We start from the raw sequence: 23,412 nt of genomic DNA, 5'->3' as shown, positions 1-23,412 counted from the left end.
TAAACCTAAGAAACCACTATTTTCATTTAATATATATACCATACAAAACAACACTAACTTGGTTCAAGACTTCCTCCGAGGAGGGTCGCGATCGAAAGTAACCTCAAAAACTTAGTATCCGCCTTAACTTTTTGTTAAGTACAATCATACACAGTGGTTTCTTAGGTTTACGCGAATGTGAGACATTGAAATGAAACAATATCTTCTGTCGAGACGAACGCCATCTCAGTCTGCCCGTGACCATGATACCTGCAAAGGTTTCGAAACGTCGGGAACTAAAATCTAAAATTAAACCGCGATAAAATCCGTAAAAGTAGTTTCATTTCAACAATCATACACGTCAAGTTTCATTATACCATAGAGTTTATAATAAGTTTAGTTTAGGTTCATAATTCATAATCCTGATGGCTATGGTCTTCTGCTGTTCAGCCTTTTTGCTTTGATAATTTAAATGTTTAATTTATTGTTTTAGTAACTTTAATTACCTTAACAGATTTTTTTGTTTAGTCATATAGTATTTTCTGGTCTTTAATCGAATAATATTTTCTGTTCAAACGGTTGTAACTTATATTTTATTTATTTTTTATTTATTTATTTATCAGAAAACAAACGGTCACACAGTTATCATATAATAAAGTTAAACATTAACATAAACAGACCTATAGTTTCCTTAAAGTTACAATATATCTTAACAAGAACAGCTTAAAGTTATTACAAGACCAAAAGAAATGATAGAAGTATTCAAGAAGTACCGGAGAAGATGATGATAACATGGTTAAACCATTAATAATTAGTTTAACCATATCATCATCATCATCCATTACATTTATCAGTCGAAAGCTTTTTTAATAGAATTTAATGTACAGCAGAAAATATCAATATCAGACAGTCTATCACTATCATTATAAAATTTACATGCACGCCTTATGAACATGTTTTTACAGTAGGATGTTTTACATTTGGGGATACAGAATAATTCTTTTTTACGACATCTACGCTCATGTCTTCGGGGCACTCTAAATGATATGTTATGCAGAAGCAAGGGGACGTCCAAAACGTTATTGATTATTTTGTATAATAAGACCACGTCTATGCAATCTCGACGCACTTCCAGAGATTTGAAGTTATGACCTTTTAATGATTGTTCATAATTAGAATGGTTAAAACCCATTCTAAAATCAAGGGCCTTTAAGAATTTTTTTTGAATATTCTCAATTCTGTATGTATGTACCTTAAAGTTCGGTTTCCAGACAGCACAAGCGAATTCTATTCGACTACGAACGAAACTGTTGTACAAAATTTTGTACGTCAACGATTTTTTAAAGGGTTTACCAAGACGCAATATTAAGCCTAATTGTTTATATGATTTTTTTAGCATTGCATCAATGTGAGGTATAAAAGTCAGTTGTGAGTCCATGATAACACCAAGATCTCGGATCTGTGACACTCTGCTAAGACACCTGTCATTTAGTTTGTAATCGTGAATTAGAACTTTACGTTTCCTGGAAAAGGTTATAACGTGACATTTATCAAGATTTAAAAACAAATTATTATCATTGCAGAACTTTTCAAAATTATTTAAATCTTGTTGTAGGAGCTCACTGTCTTTGTTTTCACGAATAACACTAAATATTTTTGTATCATCCGCATACAACAAAATGTCAGAGTGTGAAATATATTTGTTTAAATCATTTATATATAATGTGAATAACAGAGGACCTAGATGGGATCCCTGTGGGACTCCTGAAGTGACATTTTTTTGTTCGGATTTGAAACCTGATAGAACAACACATTGATTTCGATTTTCGACGTAAGACTTGATCCAGCGGAAAAGGTCACCGTGTATGCCGAGGTGCCAGAGCTTAATTAATAAGCTTTTATGACAAATTTTATCAAAAGCTTTAGCAAAGTCAGCATAAACAGCATCAACGCTGTACCCCTTATCCATAGCATCAAGAATTTTAGTGGTAAACACCAACAGATTACTATCAACAGAGCGACCCTTGTAAAAACCGTGTTGTTCATGTGCAATATGACGATGAACTACACTAAAAAGTTGTTCTGTAACAATTTTTTCACATATTTTACTAAATTGACATAGTTTAGATATGGGACGATACTTTTCAATGTCGCTACTAACTGGCCCTTTTGGTATGGGAGTTATCCATGCCGATTTCCAAATAGCCGGAAAACAGCCTTCCTTTATAGATTTTGTGAGGAGAATAGTAATTGGTTTTGCCAGCGAGACAGCACATCTATGAATTAACAGAGGATGCACTCCATCAGGCCCAGCTCCTTTATGTATGTTAACTGCTTTAAGATATTTAAGAACTGTAATTTCGTTAAATTCAATAGAATTGACATCGATTAACGCGTCTAGAGGAGGGGTTAAATTTTCAACCTGAAATGATTCGAGGTTTGATTTTTCAAAGACAGAATGAAAATGATTATTAAACAGATTACAAATTTTTTCACCATTTGTTGTCCACTCACCCCTATAGTGCATCGATGAAGGTATACTATTATCAGAAAAGAAGGATTTAATATAAGACCAAAAGAAGTCGGGATTACTTTTAATTCTATTCTCCGAGAATGATAAGTAACTATTATAACACTCAGATTCTATTTTCTCAGATCTTTTTCGTAACAATTTAAAACTTTCATAATCAAGAGGGTTCCTGTAACGCTTCCATAGCGAATGGTACTTACGCTTTTCATTTAAGACCTTTTTTAAAGAATTGCTATACCAAGCTGGAACTTTGGTTGATGAACGTAACTTACGTCGGGGAACGTTTAATTCAATTAAATTATTTAGAAAACTGTAAAATTTACTAGCACTAGATTCTGTGTTTAAATTTAAAAAGAAAGCAATCCAATCGACATTTGTCAATTTGTCATTAATCTCTTCGTAATTAGCCAGATGGAAGTTATAACAAAAATGTGGACGAGATTTAAGGGGTGGTTGGTGATCAAAATTCAAATCGATCAAAAGAGATTTGTGGTGTACATCTTCTGTAACGATAGGGCTATCACAAGGAACAACTACACAACTCGAAGAGCAGAACACCAAGTCAAGGATCCGATCGTTTACATTACTTACAAAATTGTTTTGTTTCAGCCCGGTAAATGCCAGAAAGTCACTGACCACTTGTATAGCAAAACTACTACTAGGTGATATCTGTATGTCAGAATCTGACCATATGGCTCCAGGAATATTGAAATCCCCAGTAATTAAGAAAATGTCTCTCGGACGATTGGATATAATTGTTCCGGCGTTGTCCATAAAGTTGCTTAAAGCATCACTATGGCCTGGCCCATGTGGCAAGTAAATACAACAAATATTCAAATAACGACACTCTGACTTATTAATAGTAAAAGTATGTCCTTGATTTCGGATATCTAAGGGGATAGACACCCACACACAGTCACAGTAAGCACGTGAAGGCACGGGCCAGTCGCGCAGCTCCGGCAGGTACTCAGCACGCACCGCCACGGCCACACCACCACCCCTACCTACCCCACTCTCGGCAAGTGAACGATCACAACGAAAGACAGTATATCTCTTATCAAAATACTCTCGGTTATTAAAATCGGAAGTCAACCAGGTTTCAGTAAGGCAGATAAAGTCAAAATCCGCAAGTGACACCCGAGAAAAAAAGGTATGTGATTTGGTACGTAATCCCCTTACATTCTGGTAATAACCGTTAAATAGTTTGTTTACTATCACAGTAACATAAAACAAGTATAGCTATATGCAGAGTGAGACCCGATAAACATGACGCATGACAATAAACATAAAAGGGTAGCAGCGATAACGTAAACAAAAGACAGCAACGAAATCTATAATAAGTATAACTGTTTAAATCCCCATTTGTAATTAATTTAGAACGAGTTGTATAAATTATTAGACAATAAGTGTTGATTTTAATACTGCAAATAGATTGGAAAACATTAAGACTTATAAAAGTTTTGCTTTTATCCAATGAAAATGAAAATAACGTCAAACCTTTCTTAAAACATGTAAAATAAGGTACAAAATAACGTATACGGCATGTAAACATAGACAAACACAGGTTGTTTAATTTACCCAGTATGATTATTATTTTAGACACTACATAGAAACGCAAATAAAAACCTCACCTCAACTTAATTAAGTCTGACTCATCACTGATACAGATAGCACGGTGTTTATCGTTTTTTCGCAGATATATCTTACAATCGCGTATCCATAGATATGTATATTGAAGTTCCGCCTTGAGTTCTCTCGCCTGCTTCAATAACAATTTGTTTGCTGGCGTGAGGTGATCTCCTACATACACGGTGACGGCGACGCCCGGCAGGCCTATCTCAGCGGTGGTGAGGCCGCGGCGGGCACGGACTGCTGCCAATAGCTCGTTCTTACGCTTACGCTGTGTGAACCGCACGATTATGGCGGGGGGTCGCAACACCTGGGATGATTCATCGTTACTGCCAAATCGGCGAACACGGTGAATGGTGTCGACGTCACTCTCCAACAGCGCAAACCCAACGCGCAAACATAAGTCGCGGAGGATCGAGTATAGGTTTTCTCCCTTTGTAAATGGTATGCCAGAAATCTCCAGGTTGTTAAGCATTGAAAATTGTTTGGCGTTATTACATTCCTTGATCAGGGACTTGATAGACTTGTCAGCATCTTTGTAGACCTTAGAAGTGTCGGACAGGACGAGGACTTCCTTTTCGGCAGTGTTCAATCTATCCTTAAGGGCTGACAAATCTGCCTTTATTATATTTTGTTCTTCAACCAAACTCTCGGACAGCGATGCGACCCTATTAATCTGTTCCTTGATATCAGAGGTTATATCTTGACGCATTTTCTGGAGGTTGTCGTTGTGTGTCGTAGTGAACGTGGACAGAAGAGACACAATATCCTTACGGAAATCAGATAATTGTTGACCAATTTCACAACTGTGATCTTGTATTTTACGCTTCCTTAATGTCACCTGGGGATCATTGGTAAAAATAGTCGATAGATCCGGTTGAGATCCACCCATTGGTATCCGATCTTCAATAGATGAGGAGTCCATTTTTATATTTTCAGTTTGTGATATGAATTCACATGATAAACATTGATTATAAGAAAATAAGCGAAAAATCCAAAAGTTATTCTCAAAATAATAAAAAAGGACTGACATACTTAAACATTATTCCCCGCAACATACTTTTGTTCATGACTGTACAGTTAAAAAACAAGTTCTGCAATAACGAAGGGAGTACTTAAGGATACGGTGCGCCTGCGCAAGTACTTCCTCGATTCGCGAAACTGGCCTAAAATGATCATCGAATGTTCTCAGGCTGATTGAAGACTGGTTTTAGGGTTTCATATCGAAATGAGGATGTTAAAACCATATTGCTGCAGCTTGATTGTGAGTACTGATTGTTTAAAATGGTCAAAAGATAAACTACGCTTTCGAAAAGTTGAAATAACCCTAAAAGGCTATATACATAAACTAAATTAAGTCGAGTTCTTTTTTAAAATGTTTGCTTTACAAGAAACATACGATCAAATGATTTCAATGACTTATGCTTGCACGACGATGACAGTTGTAACTATTTTCAAAATCTAAGATGGCAGATTTCAAGATGGAAGCCAAAACAAGTTAAAGGAAAATGTGTTTATATTAACTGCTTAACTTATTAATACTCCTTACGGTATTTTTTATAGAAATAAAAATTAATTAAATGATTCCGTACCCTTGACGTATCCATTACGTTAAGGGTACGGAACCATTTAATTTTGGATTCTGATTCAGACTTACCATACTATAAAAATGTTTGCTCTTATTTCTCGCGTGTTATTACGGTTTTTGAACTCCGGCCCTTTTCTTATTTTCTTAAAGAACTGTTATCTTTTGGAACTAACGTGTTGAAGGACTACATGTCAGGTTGTATTTGGTGAGACTTCGCCTGAATTGAGCGATGTGATTACATTTAAGATTGCCTTAGATAAATTACATTTATACGTCATTATCCTTAAGGTTTATAGATACGTGCAAATGTCAAATTTTTGTCTGCACGGATGGCTGGATGGTATACATCGATAGATAGATAGATGGATTCGATTTTACTATAACCTCAAGCATAAAAAAACTATCTTTGTAAAATGGAAACGTACAACCGACTTCAAACAAAAACTACTGATCCAAACTTGATTTTTATGGGACCAAATGACGGAACAGAAGTTTCATCAAGTCCGAAGTTCTGAGGTGACACAACAAACATAAAAAATGATAAATTGGGAACCCCCTCATTTGAAGTCCTGAAGTCGGTTGAAAAACACGTCACTTGGAAGAAAATATTGTTAGGTTTTTGTTTAGTTGATGCCTTCTACCAATTTGAATAATATATAACAACTTGTCTACGCATTTTTGCAATTGCGTACATACTTGCCCACATTTTTTATTAGGTAAATAACAAAAAATGACTTTAAGCAATGCAATTTACATAACTAAAAGACAACTGAAAAGTGAAATCTTAATATATGCAGAAAAATCTCACTTGAAAACAATGAGACAAGCTCAAACACTTCTTGCATGTCTAGTTATTTAAAACCTATTGTACTTCACGCCTAGGGTTGCCAACATTTGTTGCCGAAATATAAGTACGCTACAAAAAAATATACTTAGTACGATGGCGGGGATGTGAGAGGGAGTTAAAATTTAATCCACGAAAGGCGAGTTCAAAAATAGCAAGATATTTCCTATTTTTTAAGTTTTAGTATTGCAAAATAAAAATATTCATCTGTTTTATAGAAATATAGTATTTTCACGTGCTATATTTTACTAGTACATAACTTTATGTTATAGTACTGTTGGCAGCCCTTATCACACATCGTTTTTAGAAGTGACACTTATTTACAGCACTAACACTTTGACATTATGCTGGGGTGAGGTTCTTCTACTTTTCCTAAGCTACTTCTAAAGAAGCTATTTATGTAAAATTCTTTAAAAGAGTTAACAAAAACAACAATCACAGTACCCTGTTTTGCAAACAATTCAGAATTCTCTCTATCTATAAGTCTGGCAATTAGCCATTATCAGAGTACAAAAAAATATATTCAAATCTGTTTATTTCGATGAAAAAAAAAGTAATCTATATCTATACTAATATATAAAGCTGGAGAGTTTGTTTGTTTGTTTGTTTGAACGCGCTAATCTCAGGAACTACTGGTCTAAATTGAAAAAATATTTTTGTGTTGAATAGACCATTCATCGAGAAAGGCTTTAGGCTATAAACCATCGCGCTGCGTCTAATAGGAGCGAAGGTACAATGGAAAATGTGAAAAAAAAACAGGGCAGGTTTAAATCATAACTTATATCTTCTACCCGCGGGGACGAAGTCGCGGGCAACAGCTAGTTAATAAATAAAACTAAAGAGTTTGTTTGAACGCGCTTATCTCAGGTACTACGGTTCAAATTGAAAAATTCTGTTTGTATTGAATAGACCATTCATAGAGGAAGGTTTTAGGCTATAAACCATCACGCTGCGACTAATAGGAGCGAAGATACAATGTGGACAAGTATAAATCATGTGGGTAGGTATAAATCATAACTTATATCTTCTAACCACGCGAACGAAGTTGCGGGCAACAGCTAGTTCTAAATAATACATAAGTAACAAAAATCTATTACATCTAGATTGTAGGCCCTTATGGAGTCACAGTTGCGAACTTAAAATATGCATTTATTTTTAGCCACCCAAAAAACATAAAGGGACATTAATTGTAAACAATCTTATGTCACAGATGTGAGAAGCCAACAAACATCTTTTAGTAATAACCTTCTGAATGCCATACATTAACATTAACAAAGGTTAAACCTTATGTTTACCTAAATTAAGAATTATCTGACTTTAGAAAAAGTTGTAGCTTCATCTGTAGGTATGTTTTTGTCTTACCTATAATATGCAACCTCAACTAAAACACCTTACAAAAATAATACTTTTATACTAGCTGCTAAGTGCATATTAAGCGGTATTCTTCATATACAAATACACTCAAAAATAACATTTAGTATCAAAATCCAAATTTAATCTATTTTCATACGCGGACGCTTTGGTCATACATTTATTATATTTGGTATCAGTAAAATATTTTCAAAATCGGTTCAGTAGTTTCTGAGATCACAACAAAAAGTCACCCAAGACTCTTAAAACTTCTTGGTATTATTTAACAAATTACCTAACACGTATGGGACAACCGTGTAATCTTAACCATGGGACTCGTTAATTGTTGATGTCATTAATTAGAAAACTAAGTAGGTGTCAATGTGACGAAACCGCTGTCATTCTTGATGTTTTACATACATATGACATTAACTTAAGATTCTAAAAGGATCCCGAGATTATCAAGAAAGTTACTTTTTTTATTTCTCCCGCATTAAGGTATTTAATCCTTGTGTCACGGGGGATTCACAAACATACAAATCACGTGCAAAGTACAAAGACACCTCAGACTCAGAACAAGCATTCGTGGAACACACAAATGCTTGACCTACGCAGGGATCGCGCTCAGTAGGTTTGGCGTGGTGACCTCAACCACTGGGCGATTCGCTATTATTTTTATGTATTCTCTCCGTCGTAAAAATATTTTACTTAAAATAAAATTTCCTGCTCCTGAATTCGGACAATCCTGATAAATACGCATAAGTAAAATTAAGTTATGCAAATATAAAAAAAAATAGCTTGTTTACTAAAGTTTGTCATTGTGAACTTATAACTAACATACTAACTAAGTAAATCATCTTTATGTATTTACATTCATTTATTGTTGAAGACATCTTTGACGTAAAACCGTCTTATAGTCTATCATAATGCAATAAGTTCAAACTGACAAACTTTAAAGACAAGCCAATACAATACAATGAGCTACTCATTAGTTCTTAATAATCCTCTTCAACAAGTCAGTTTTGACGATAAAACCTTTAAGTACATGTTTTTTATGAGTATTATAAAAATGACATCAATCTTACTATATTGAAAACATATTGGTGATGTATAATTTTTGTTCAATTACAGAAATTAATACGAGACCTACAGACCACATAAACTCCATAGTTAGAGATTGAGCAAAGAAACGTAATGTTTAATTTTAACTTTCATTTCTTTTTAAATTATTCATAGAGACTATGTCTTATCTGACAGCATTAATTAATTTATGGACTTGCTTCTATGGCGTTAAACAGCCAAGGAAATCAGACCTCGAGCAAGCTCTATGGACTCCATTACGGCTTATACCTGCCTGGCCAGCGGGATTATCTGAAAGGGTTACCGTAGCCCCGGACAAGAAAGGCAAAAGAAAGAACAGGAGTAGGTTTTTGTCAGAAGTCGGACACTCCCTTCCGCTCAACCCAAAGCGGAAGGAGTCGTAACGATTTTTCATTCGAACACGGGGTCACAAGTTTGAGTCCTGACTGACTATCTATTTTTTCTAGACCTACTCTTTTCGTATTTCATATTAGACCTTTGTTTAGTCCTAGCTACTGCATTAGGTTAAGTAACCTGTAATGGTAGATTAGTGTGATAATTAAATAAATAAATAATAACTGAGTTTCAGATTACAAAAGCAGAAAAATAATACTTATTTCCCATTGAATTGGAATACAACGGTTTTCGAGATAACCATAAAAATAATTCTTTGCCTATGCTCTATCTATGTTCTATCTAGTCTGTGACGTGTCACTTTATTTAGAATAGAGATGTAAATGTACCGAGATCAAGTTAGGAGTCAGGGCTAAGACATTCATTTATAAATACATGATTTATTGGGTCATGTGTAATGGCGTGTCGATTTGGCAATAACTTATGCTTTTAATGTTCAATGCCATTTTATATTAACGGTATTTATAACTGTGTGACTGTGGTCAAATTAATTAAATAAATTACTTCGTTTTTTTTTATTATTGGCTGTATGTATTAGATTTTCTGCGATTTTAATATTATGTAGTGGTCCAAGTTAGAGGTGTGTATGTGTTTGGAATAGGCCTAATATTTCAAATGAAATTATGTATCATATAGATAAACGACATTTAAAGACTAAAACATTGTTTTTTTGTTTTAAGTCCGCACGGACCTAGTCGTGAATCTTAATATATTGTTTTTAATTAAAAAGAAACGATGCAAAGTCAACGTTCATAGTGAAACGGAATGTAAACAGTTTTATTTAACTTTTCATTATAAGTATACATTATTGTATCGTATATGTGGCCACTATATACAAAACAACATGCAACTCATAATAATAATATGACGCAAGTATTTTTTGCTCCTAAAGGCGCTAAGCCCATGCTATAAACATATTTGCATTAAAATGATTTATTGCAGTAATTAACGTAAAATACTTGCCATTTGTTACTTGTCAACCTCTGGATGTTACGATGTCATTACGTATTAAAAGAAAAAGCTAACCTCCATTTTGAATTTTTAAATGAGTCGAAAATTGTTCTTTACTTGAAAAAGGTGCACTGCAGGATCTGTTTTCTTTTTTTTGTGTATATAGTTCAATGCAAGAAGTTTGCGTGTATATTTTCACTTAACTACATTATCTGTGGAACTTCTACAGTTTACGAAATGCAGCCAATTTGTCAGTGGTGTCTTTAAATAATAAAAAAAATACATAAAACTTTGAATATCACAGGTAGGCCACCTAATTGTAATTTGCCGTATGCAAGTACTTAATTAAATCACCAATTAATAATAACTACACGTCAGTTTAAACTTCGTACTTCGTCCCATGCAAAATGACTTGCAAATATGAAAATACATTTCGTAAATTATGATAAGATAAACTTTGTGAAAATATTATCATTATAATCGATGTTAATACTGTTAAATGGTTCGCGAATTGTGTCACCCGACGCTCTGTCCTTCATGTTATTAGATCATATGGTTTTTAATAACTCTTTACTAATTATTCCATGTACTGAGCGTTTAATGTGTGTTTATCATGTTATCAAAAAGTACTAATTTAGTTTTTGAAGCCAAACTTCTTTATCGGCGTTGGAAAAAATCACGCGTCACACTTTTTTACTAAATAATGTTAGTAACTGTAACTACTTTTAGTTAATCATAATTATGTCAAGAAGATACATTTAGGTCATTTTGTTACTAAAATAAATAAATCAAAAGAGTTTAAGAGACTTTTCACAAAAGGGTTTTTGGAGCAGAAACTCTATGCTTTTACGTACTTGAGTCTCGTCTACCGTTTATCATAGACAAGACAGATGTAAAAAGAAAACTATGCACCAAAATGTACGTCAACTAAATCAAAGTTAAAAAAAATTAAACCAGTAAAACAAGACAACGTTAATATCATAAAGATTAAAAATTCTTATTACAGTTAATATATGCAATGTTTTATATTTAATTCACAACTATATGCGAGAGGTTTACAGTTTTTAAACTGAGTAGCTATTTTTTTATGATTTATGTAAATTATAATTTATAATATCTCCAAAAGCTACTTATATCAGTTATGCAAACATAAAAAGGATTTATTTATGCAATTATGCATTTCAAACTTCGAAGACATTTATCATAATATTTATAATAATACTGGCTTTAAACAAACAAAATGTTATTGCAAAACTTTTGGGTTGATTTGTCTTTTTCTTAGTGTTACAATGGCATTATGGCAGTGAATACAACAGATTTTTAACGTTGGATAATATTTTTAGGCCTTAGTTAAGTTTCTTTCCTTTCTCAACTACATTTATAAAATCTATTATAAGTTAACTTAAATTACTATGATGGGACTTTTTCAAAGTCATATGTACTTAGGACAAATGGTATAGAAAAAATCGTGAGGAAACCTGGATCCAAATATTTGAATCCAAATCGCACACCCGCGAGCGCTAGCGTGGGGATCAATACTCAAACCTACCTCAAACGAGAAGAACTGCCTTTGCCCAGCAGTGGGACTTATATAGGCTAGTATATATTAATGAATTAGAAGAATGGATCAGCTTTTAAATCTGGTGAAGGATTCAAAGCGTGAACATGGGTTAACTAAAAAGGTTTATAAACATATGTAGAGGTTTCCGATGACCAAAAAGTATTTAGTCTAACACGCCTACTGCTCCCAAATCTATTATACGTTCTGTTTACAATAACGCCAGACATTTACTTCCATATACCTATCTTTCTTGTCTATCCAAAGGTTGTTTAAGATAATCGCTGGTGATAAAACCGCTATTTTATTCTAACACTGTATGTAATAATTTTCCTGTTGTAATACTATGATGTACAATATAGGATATTGCATCTATAGAGTTTTAATTATGAAATTGATTTATTTATAAATATTCAGATCTTAATTTTGCGTATTTTGCTTTTGTTTAGTTTAAACTTGACACATGTATTTTGATGACTATCATAGTTTTGAATGTACATTGAAATAAGTTTTTATTGTTTCACATATAATATGGTGATGTAGAAACGGTACAACTACCACGAGATCGGGTATTACGCATGTGAAACAGCTGGTAGTAAATGATCATTTACCTGTTGTACTATGACTTCCAAGGGCTGTCCTGTTGCAGCTCTTCCGAAGGTCTCCTCGTGGGCCTCACTGCATATTCCCGCTCTCCAATAATCTGAAACAAGAGAAAGAAATTCGTAAGTATGATTTACTGAACAACACCCCCGCGTTAAGAAATTTAATCCTTGTGTCGCAATGTTTCACTAACATTCAAGTCACATGCACAAAGACATCCAGACTCGGAACAAGTGTTCTTGGATCACACAAATGCTTGTCCGATGCGGGGTACGAACCCGAGATACGTTGAGCAAAGTGGGTTAAGGATGGTGACCTCAACTCGACTATCCATGCAGTCAAAGTGAATAGAGTAGTACGTTTATCAGTTGTCTAGTAGGCATAATACAACCTCTGTTTATTCTGAGTCGGTTGTGTGATGTGTATAAGTTGTGGAAGATTATTCTTATACTATAATAGTTTTAACAATATAAAAATTAAAAAAAAAAACTTGTAATCTATATACTAATATATAAAGCTGAAGAGTTTGTTTGTTTGTTTGAACGCGCTTATCTCAGGAACTACTGGTCCAAATTGAACAATTCTTTTTGTGTTGAATAGACCTTTCATCGAGGAAGGCTTTAGGCTATAAACCATCACGCTGCGACTAATAGGAGCGAAGATACAATGGAAAATGTGAAAAAAATCAGGGCAGGTAAAAATCATAACTTATATCTTCTACCCACGGGGACGAAGCTAGCTTTTTTTTATATTTTCGGATAAATATAATTCGTCTCTGGTCCCTAGACAACGTCCCATTCCAAGGACAAGAAATAGGTACGACTACCATAGATTGCTTGATGGTCGTGCATTCTAACCATCAACATTACCGTCCTAGATTATAACCTCAAAGTTACCGCTTACCACAGCACATTGCGTGATGTTTCATATCCGTTCAATCGTTTAGTGGTCAAATCAGAAGTGACAGTCATGGCATAATTGTAGCGTTAACCGCGGAATCATACAGCCAAGTTATAAGTGACTCTTGTTAAACTTGATAAGTGATTTTCAACTTTATTGCTTTGTGATAGAGTATTCTTTATAGAAGATGTTGTCGGCCGAATCGAAGAAGCGCCATCTTGATATTTTTATTACTTGCTAATACCCGCAGTTTTGGCCGAGAAAATCTTCGGCGGTCGTCAGTGAATGTTTTAAGATTGAGATTAGTTGAAGGCTCTTCTGGATTTTTTATCTATATATAGATAACTCAGATTTTTCTAGCAAAAATAACTTAGCTACGAAATAAAACAAGTTTTTCATTTCTTTAAATTTTGAATTTTGATTGTTTACTGGCTGCCCCAGCCAACGTTGTTTTGCCATTCAAATTATTTTTTGGGGGTTTAAAAAGAGATGCATGAAAAATAAATGTACGATTAGGTACTCGATACCCCATATGCACAAAATGTGTTTTTATGAGAATCGGTCGAGCCGTTTCGGAGGACTTCAATTTCGTACACCGTGACACAATAATTTTAAATTAGGTAGGTAAGTGTTTAGTAAATAATTTTGTTTTTCAGCTTTGCTTTCTGACTGTACGCGACCAACCATAAGCGTTGTAAATAAACAAGATAGGCTAATAGCACTAATAGCAGCACATCTGTCAAACGAGTATCAGTAGAAACAGCCAGTCATGCTAATTTTACGTCAAACAATTTGACTGTCATAATAATAAATATTTAATTTCGCATGTAATTGGATACGCTGACGTCATTAAAATTATATCTATATTAAAATATTAACTATAGTTTTAATTATTTAAATGGAGAATGGGATGTAGGGAAATCACCACGATTCCGTCAAGGTTCGCATCATAAGTTGTATCAGCCTAGACAAGCCAAGACTTGTTTCTAGAAGGTTGACGAATCTCTGCAGTTGACAAAACAACTAAATACAACTGTGATTAGATAACAACAAACCAATCACAGTTAAACACTTGATTTTCTGCTCCTCACGTGCTACTAGAGTGCACGGGGGTCGCAGACTACCGGGCAGGGATCCTCGGGATATGCGCGAGCGATGACTCTGGCTATAGCAGTAGAAGGGGCCCGGGGTGTTTTTTCATCCCGGAAAAAAAGCTATCCTCGGTAAACCGAGCTCCATCACAGAGTCTGCGCTTCTGGAGGCAGTTGGTGTGGCTGGACTCACAGCCTCTTAACGACACAATGGGCTGATTTGGAGCCAACATGCGGATGGAGGAGCCCAGGTCTTGTAACCAGTTATTAGCAATACAAGATTTGTCTAAATATTTAAACTACTCTTTTTAGCAAAGAGAGTAACTCTTACATTAGTGTCGACTGTCGTGAAAAATATACCAATAGTATGGATAGATAGTTAAGATTGCAGTGCAGCGTCCAGTTTAAATTACAATAGTACCTTTAAGTTTAAGATTCAGTTAAAAGCTTCCAGTATTCAAAATACAATAAGTAATTAATTACTACATCGTTAAATACTTAAACAGCCCAACAAATATGGAAGTTAACTAAACCAGCTGTAACTATCCTAGTTATTAGTTAAGAAACATCACCTTTTTACCCAAGCTACTTATAAGCGGAGATCCATAGATAAACCGTGCCATAGACAAGCTAATTACTCGGCAAATACATACAAACACAGTTATTAGTCAACTCCGAGAAACAACCTATCTCCTCCCATCAACTTATTATTTTAATTATGTAACTGCCAACAATTCTGCAATCGTTAAAGTTTATAGAAATTGTTTAGTGTTTGGAAAATGACAGGAGTACAGTAAGTAGTTAAAAAAAAACCGTTCGAACCATGGAATGGAGCCCCAAATCCGCTGTTTACAATGGCCGATGAATGAATTGGAAATTTGACACTATTCGCTAATTTATTTTCCTAAGCATTTTGCCGTCGGACAACTATATTTGACAAACATTCAAGTCACATAATCTGCCTTCTTGAAATTATTACTTTTCAACTTAGTTCCAGTAGATACATCGGTCCTATAATGCTGAACAACGTAGTGTCTCTGTGGAATGATCTTTTACGATTTCTGTATTATATTCGAGCAGCGAACCAGCTACTAAGTAAACAAGCTCTTGAAGATGGTAGATGACGCATTTCATATTTTTTTTTGGCGAATAGATTTCATGGACTTTGCGTCGGTTTGAAAATTGACGTCACATTTTATGTTTTTTTTCCTTTTACTCTTTTAAATTACTTACTTATTCTTTACTCATTCAGTCCTACATAATATGAATAATATGTAAATCTGTATGTCATAAACGATTATATAATGTATCATACTTAAAATTGGAATTCCAAATAAACTTCATTCTTACTCATGCTAAGATGGCTTCCAGAAAATACGTACCTAACTCTGGTCCAACTTCATTAAACAAAAAAAAACAATAAGCTATCAATCAAACGACTAGAAATAAAGGTTGTATTCACACGAAGCATCATGAATTACAACCACAAGGTAATTAGATTTGTAGCCTTCGTCTCAACAAGCGCCATTTTCCGGTAGTGGGACATGAAAACGTCAATCATGTGACGTTCGACGTCCTTACTGCGGCGCCATCTTGGCTGAATAAGGTTGGAGTTGCTATCCGGACGGATTTTCCCGGGAAGCAGTTGTAGAAAGCATCCGGGGAGAAGTCTTAGAGCGCTTGCGACGAAATGACTATTTTTAAAAAACGTGGCTGACATGTTCTCGACTAGTAAAGTCCGGTGTTTTCACGATTCTTATGTTTTGACTCATATGTACCTAGATGTTGTTATTTTGCATATCTTCTCAATCTGATTTCTTCACAAAAAAAGGAATATAAGCGACACTACCTGTCGCTTATAAAAGGCAAGAAGTACGAAATCAATGAAATTCTCATAAGTATCTCAAGTGTAATTGGGATGGCCTATGTCCAGCAGCGAATATGAGTCGATGCTGATGAAGATATATCTTAGTAACATCTATCGTACTGGAACGCATTACTGTACCATATAATACAAAAAAAATCGGAAAGAATATTTATGATTATTATATGAATATTTAGCATTAAAAGCAGTGTCAAATTCATGTCAACATGTAACTGGTTGACGCACAAAAAACGTTGGAACTACGTTTTGTTATTCGACTAGTTTTTTTACAAGATGTTTGTTATTTAAGTGAGGGCAACCGCGTCTTGATGATCTAGTAGGCTTTTTTATATGTTGGTTATTAGGTCTTTGGGTTAAATGTTGACGATGTTACGATGTCAACTTATTTTTGTTTTTAGTTTGATTTTGATTTATAAATCCTACCAATATGGTTAACGCGAAAGTTTGTAAGTGTGTATGGATGTTTTTTCCGCTTTAACGCAAAAACCACTGAACGGATTTAGACGAAACTTGGTACACGGATAGTTTATAACCAGGATATCATCCACACATAGGATGGAAATTTTATCCCGATTTTATGTTTCCTTATGATCATTTTAGTAGTTTTTGACGGGAGACCACGAATCTTTAAACGCAGTGCGCGTTTGAAGATTCGTGGTATCATCCCGTCAAGAACTCTTCTTCTTCTACTTAATTAATGTTTGCAAGTATGTAGATAATACTGTCATTACTTAAATACGGATGTACACATCATAAGCACAAAATCAACCACACAATAATACCTTTTAACATTAATCAGCACCTTTATTACAAAGCAGTAAGGTCGTAATTCGTGTACCATCGCTACTATTTTAAAGTAGGCGATTGTACAGTACCTACGTATTATTCAGCATCTTTATCACAAAGGCGTAAGGTTGTAATTCGCAACTACTGTCAATTCGATTGTACGTAGGTACACCTACTTATAATACGTAGTCAAATCTATTGAAATAAATAATTAGTATATAAACGCCTATTGTCTTAAGAGATTATAATCTTTACTATTATTTGTTTAGTTAACATCCGTTTTATTGATTACGTATGAGTATTGAACGTCCGTCATGTTTAATTTAAGAAAGACATATATTATTTACCATTCATTATTGCTAAAGATATTTCAGTGTTTGTACTTCTGGGCATTTTTGGTAATATTACCAGTTTATTGATGAAAATGTTTTGTTTTCCTACACAAGATATATTTTCATCTCGGGGAATAAGGTGTTTGTCTTTGGCATAGCTCCCGATCGGATTATGTATACAGGTGACTTATGCGCGACTGTTCTTAGATATGTTTCATATAAATTGGTTGTGGATTTTTAATTGTCTAATGCTATAGAACGCAAGATTTGAAATTAGCTGTAACGGTGTTAACATCCAAGAATAATAATACTGAGGTATCCTTTATCCCCATTAAATTAATCATCAAAAAGAAACTTTAGCAAACTTCGTAGGTAGAAACAGAAAGCGACACCAAAACAGCTAGATCAAAAACTATGCTGAAAGCGATGGCGGTCATGTTTTAGTAGCCTTCAGAGCGGCTGCACGTCATTCAATTTTGGTAAATGACAACCCGTTCTCACCGAGAACAGAGCATGTTTCGCAAAATTACACAAAAACACACACTTACAAGAGTTACAAGTTACAGTCATGGTAAAAGACAAAAGAATCGTGACTGTGTGTTTTTTGAAGACTTATTTTTTGTAGCAATTTGTTTTGGGTCATATGTCGCAAGTTTAATAAGAATTACTTTTAATGTTAAGAAATAGTGGTGATATTAAAAAAGAAAATTAAGATTGTGTACATAAAAAATCATTTTTATTTGTCTTCCTTTTACGGTGTTGGTTAAAACTTAAAAGGAAGTACGATTTGTTTCTACTTTAGCAAATAAGTATAGTTTTCTGAGCTTAACGTATATATGTATATATTAGGAATTATTATTTTTACTTTCAACAAAAAAAAAAACTCAATTACATCTTCACATTTTTTCTATAAATAGACACTTAAAAACAAATACTTCAATATAATTAAAACTAGTATAAATTAGGTTCTCACGTCAATTGTTTGACGCGCGAACCCATTTCAAAGCAAAGAAACAGCATTTTTTTACTTATACGCAGTCACAAGTTTTGAACCTTAATTGTCCTAAAATGCTACTTAAACAATGGATGATTAAGTTCATACACCAATTATTTGCTATTTGGAACAAATTGACAACCGTCCCAATATTTTAGTTGGTTTAAATTGCCGCCTCCAATCATTAATAGCTCCTTGGTTAAACAACAACTCAATTCCCATTTGAACCCAGCCCACCAGTTCTAATTTCAAACTGTGACGCATCGCTTGACCAATGAGAGCGCTATACGATTAGGCAAGCATGTGAACAACCAATCATAACGCTTTGTTTATGAACGTTAATATGGCCGATTTGATCGAGCACGGAGGTGCGAAAGTATTGATATGTGGTATGTTTAAATTGCCTGTATATTAATTGCAAGTTTTTTTTTGGTGATCAATGTGCTATTCAATTCTCCGACGAAATCTTGGTCACTACATTTCTGTGACACATAAAGTTAAAAACAAACATTTTGGCCTACTCAATCTCCACAGCGAAAAAAATACTCAACTGAATAGGCAACTAAATCGAGTTAATGAATTAAAAAAACCAACACAATATCTCTTATCTGTAATATTCCACTGCTAATTACAAAATAAATTAAGCAACAAACGTACTTCTCGAAGTTAATTGTGTAAAAATCCTAGCTGTTTCGTTTCGTGGGCAATTTTTTCTACATTGTATGTAAAACTTAGGTCGCGACTCGCATTGCGCATGCGCAGGTCAAATGTCAGTCACAACTCACAATGACGGGAACCGGGGTTGCCACTCGATAAAATGGTAATTATATTAAACGGATGTTTGTTAGTACGTCCGTTCGTATATTAATGATTCAAAATAATTAAGTTTTATTATTAAAAACTGGATTTTTAGTAACGTTTCTTTGATCTAATAACACTGCATTATCGTAAATCGTAATATAACTGTAATCATTAATAATTTTAAAAAAACGGACGGTTTGGCAAAACAGAAGATCCTTGCTTTGCAACGAAAATACTGATAAAACTAAATAACTTACAGTAATAAGGATAAATATCTAGCTTATTATGTGCAAACGAAACCATTGTCAGATAATAAAAAAATATTGCTATTTATACTAAGTATAAATGACCTTGGTTTCAAAGCAATAGCGTGGGATCTATTGTCAAAATATATTTTTTAATAATTACACGAGGTACAGGCACTGCTTCTAAAGCCACATTTATATATGAATCGTGAAAATTATATGTACGTCAATCGCATTGTGACTTTAATTAGTGAATTAAAATTAAAAGTTGTTTTTTACTTTGTGTCGTGAAATTACAATTGAAATGCATTACTTTTGCTGATTCGTCGAATGTCTTTAATGTCCCAAGCCAATGTTGATATTCAGAAGTGTTAAATAGATGCAGTGCAAAAAGTTTACTTTTCACAAGTCATGTTGTATTTAAGATGATGAAAAAGTTAACATTAGCATTTTAGGTCTCAATACAGTTATGCAGTTTTGGAGTGCTTCTTTCTGCACTTGTTTTGTGTCACGTTTCTGTACCATCCGGTTTTTAAGTAGTTTAGATCTTTTGATTACATCAATGGATAGTTTATCATTAGGATTTATTTGAATTATAAAAAAAATTACTTCAATCACAAGTGACGGTTACACGCATTCTTCTTTTAAACAAAAAGTACATATTTATGTAATTTTGTATTATTCTATGTTTAGAAGCAGAAAAATAAATAATGCCTTCGTAGTAATATTACACAGACTTCCTTGTATTACAATCTTTTACAAAACAATGATAGTCTTAGAGTGCCTGAATGACAGGCCCTGAAAACTGACTGCAATTATTATATCGTTGCCCTATCATTACGCAGAGTCAAGGGTGGTCTGGCCTTTGCTATGTCGCCCTGGTGCCCGTAATTATAGCGGCACTCGTTGTGCACCGGTGTTTTGATGGCAAAATCCTTATTTTTTTTTCATAGATAATGGGATATCGAATATAAAAAAATCTGGAAATTTTCAAGATTTAATTTTTAAAAGAAAATCTCCAAGAAGCGACATCCATGTAAAAACGAAACGTAGTAGATCTATTCATATCCTCATGCGCTGTTATAGAGAGATCCTTGCACTGCCAACGTTTATCGTGTTGTTTCGTGTTATATTTCGCGCACACCACCCTGGTTGACTCAGAGAAAACGGCAAAAATCCTTCGTTTCGTTTCACTTTTACAATTCATGGGGCAGACGGGGGCTTAGACGAAACAACAGCATAAACTTAGTAATAGCGTTCTGTTTACACCCTCTGATTTTGAGTACAATTGCTAGACTCTTGCAATAGTTGCAATTGTTTGACTGTTTTGTAGCTCGAAAGCATGCTACGATTGTATCATTGGCGTTGCCCTATCATTACGCAGTGTCAAGGTTCCACTGTCCTCTGCCATGCCGCCCTGGTACTCATAATTACACCACATTACAAGCTAACTATACGACTTTATTATTACAACAACGTCCCTGACTTGTTGCACTTCTGGTTGTTATTTATTCAATTAGAAGTATAGTTTTTCTATACATTTTTGTTTTATTCGTGTTTTTCTATAGGTACCGACTTGGAAATGGAGGTTCTCAGTTTGCAATATTATAATGGATGCCTATAACTGGATATCTACAAAGTCAAACTGATGTGTTTTTTTTTAATAAACTCACATCCAAAGGCCTTAAGTAAAGAAGTTTATCGCTGCATACTGCAATAGCATAACTTGAGTTCGCTTTAGATTCCCTGGCTGAAATCTATACTAATATATAAAGCTGAAGAGTTTGTTTGTTTGTTTGAACGCGATAATCTCAGGAACTACTGGTTCAAATTGAAAAATTATTTTTTGTATTGAATAGAACATTCATCGAGGAAGGTTTTAGGCTATATACCATCACGCTGCGACTAATAGGAGCGAAAAAAAATAATCATAACTTATATCTTCTAACCATGCTGACGAAGTCGCGGGCAACAGCTAGTATAAGATAAAACTGTACTTTGTCATTATATCCTTAATCAAGGTTCTAAACTATCTGTCTAACAAATTTCGTCCACATCTGTCCACTGGTTTTTGCGTGACAAAGCAACAAACATAACCGATACTTACAAACTTTCCACTTTGTAATATAAGTAGGATAGCAAAAAAAAACCAGTTTATTTTTAATACGGAATCTGTGTTTAATCTAACGTGAGATTAACAGCTACGTTTTACCACAAAACCATCCATTAAGAATATTTCTGCGGCTTTAACTAGCTAATTTCCTAAATTACATACATTAGTAGTTATATTGCATTCGCCGTTCTCTAAGGACAACGCCACATCATGTCATAACATTAATTTTATCGACGCATAATATTTAATAGACTATTAATAACCCGTTAAAGTGCTTTTCGTAGCCACGACAGCCGGGATCTGCAGATATAGGCTAAAACAAATCTAGTATGAGACACTTTTGGGCAATCTTATGAAAAAAGATTGTAGAGAATCGGCTTTTTTGAAACTACTCCCGCATTTTTTAAAAATCTCGGTGTCGCGGTGTCATTTCACAAACATTCAAGTCACATGCACGAAGACACCCAGACTAAAGACAAGCATTCGTGGATCGCACAAATGCTTGTCCTACGTGGGGATCGAAATCGCGACTCGCGCTCTGTGGGTTTGACGTTTAGACCTCAACCACTCGGTTATCCGTGCTGTCAATATTTTCCGTGCAGTTAATATGTTATAGTAACAACATACATTTATCATCTACTGGCTTTTCGCCCGCGGCTTCGCCCGCGTTAAGGTTGGTTATATCGCGTTTCCAAGAGAACTCTTCAAAAATCCGGGATAAAAACTATCCTATGTTCTTTCTCAAGATCAACTCTATCTCTGTACAAAATTTCATTAAAATCAGTTCAGTGGTATTTAGAGAGTTTTAGAGTTTTCATTAAAAGCGTTACAGACAGACAGAGTTACTTTCGCATTTATAATATTAGTAGGGATGAATATTTCAATTGTCTTGTGCTCCATGAGGGGCAGACTCTTGGCATTCTGGCGGACAAACAACAGAACCTGTCTTATACATTTTCGTTTTTACCTTTAGGCTAAGGAACCATAAAAACTAGCATTACTATGCACAATCATTATATAATGTCGTAACTAGCTACTTAAGTAAATCTAAAAATAGCGATAATGTTTTATAGCTGCACCCAAAATGAATATCCCCGAGGCTAATACTAAACATAGCATACATTAGCAACATAATTAAATGACTTGTGAAACTCTCTGTGCACTTTAATACCGGTCTGTCTAAATTGAGCTTAAATTATAAAGAAAGTCTGTGAACGTTCGTTTGTTACTCCTTCACGTCAAAACTGCTGATCAAGTTTCGAGTAAGTATGGTTAATTATTGTGTTAACATTGCGAGTTGCGAATCTGTCGCCGCGATAGCTCATGATTGAGGATTTCGGTTGGGTCCGAGACTAGTCAGGCTATCTCGATTCTCGATAGATATGAGTGAGTAAACTGTTATTATATTTAACTTTGGCAAGGCTTTTTTCTTAAAGAGTTTTTCCATTAATCTATACTAATAGTAGCTGACCCAGCAAACGTCGTTCTGCTTGATAAATTATACCTAGTTGAATGTATTTTTTAATGCTAAATTATAAAAAAAATTAACGTCCAAAAAATAAAAAAATAAATTTTAGTGTGGGCAACCCTTGTCACTTAGGGGTATGAAAAATAGATGTTGTTCTATTCTCAGTCCTACCCAATATGTATACAAAATTTCATAAGAATCGGTCGAACCGTTTCGGAGGAGTACGGTAACTAACATCGTGACACGGGAATTTTATATATTAGATATATAA

The 23,412-nt window shown here is 34.3% G+C and overlaps 1 protein-coding gene across 1 annotated transcript in view; it reads right to left on the bottom strand.

The window, feature by feature from the left end:
- Positions 1–23,412, bottom strand: part of LOC113494280 (RNA-binding protein fusilli) — a 99,785-nt gene that overhangs the window by 43,300 nt on the left and 33,073 nt on the right. The window contains exons 2-3 of the mRNA XM_026872552.1: positions 12,592–12,626; positions 4,722–4,836 (exon numbers count right to left, since the gene is read on the bottom strand). Of these exons, the coding sequence (XP_026728353.1) occupies positions 4,722–4,836; positions 12,592–12,626 (150 nt within the window). The remainder of the gene's footprint in view (positions 1–4,721; positions 4,837–12,591; positions 12,627–23,412) is intronic.

This window comes from Trichoplusia ni, chromosome 5, assembly GCF_003590095.1.
Source record: "Trichoplusia ni isolate ovarian cell line Hi5 chromosome 5, tn1, whole genome shotgun sequence".
NCBI classification, from domain to species: domain Eukaryota; kingdom Metazoa; phylum Arthropoda; class Insecta; order Lepidoptera; family Noctuidae; genus Trichoplusia; species Trichoplusia ni.
This window is presented reverse-complemented; position numbering and strand designations above follow the sequence as displayed.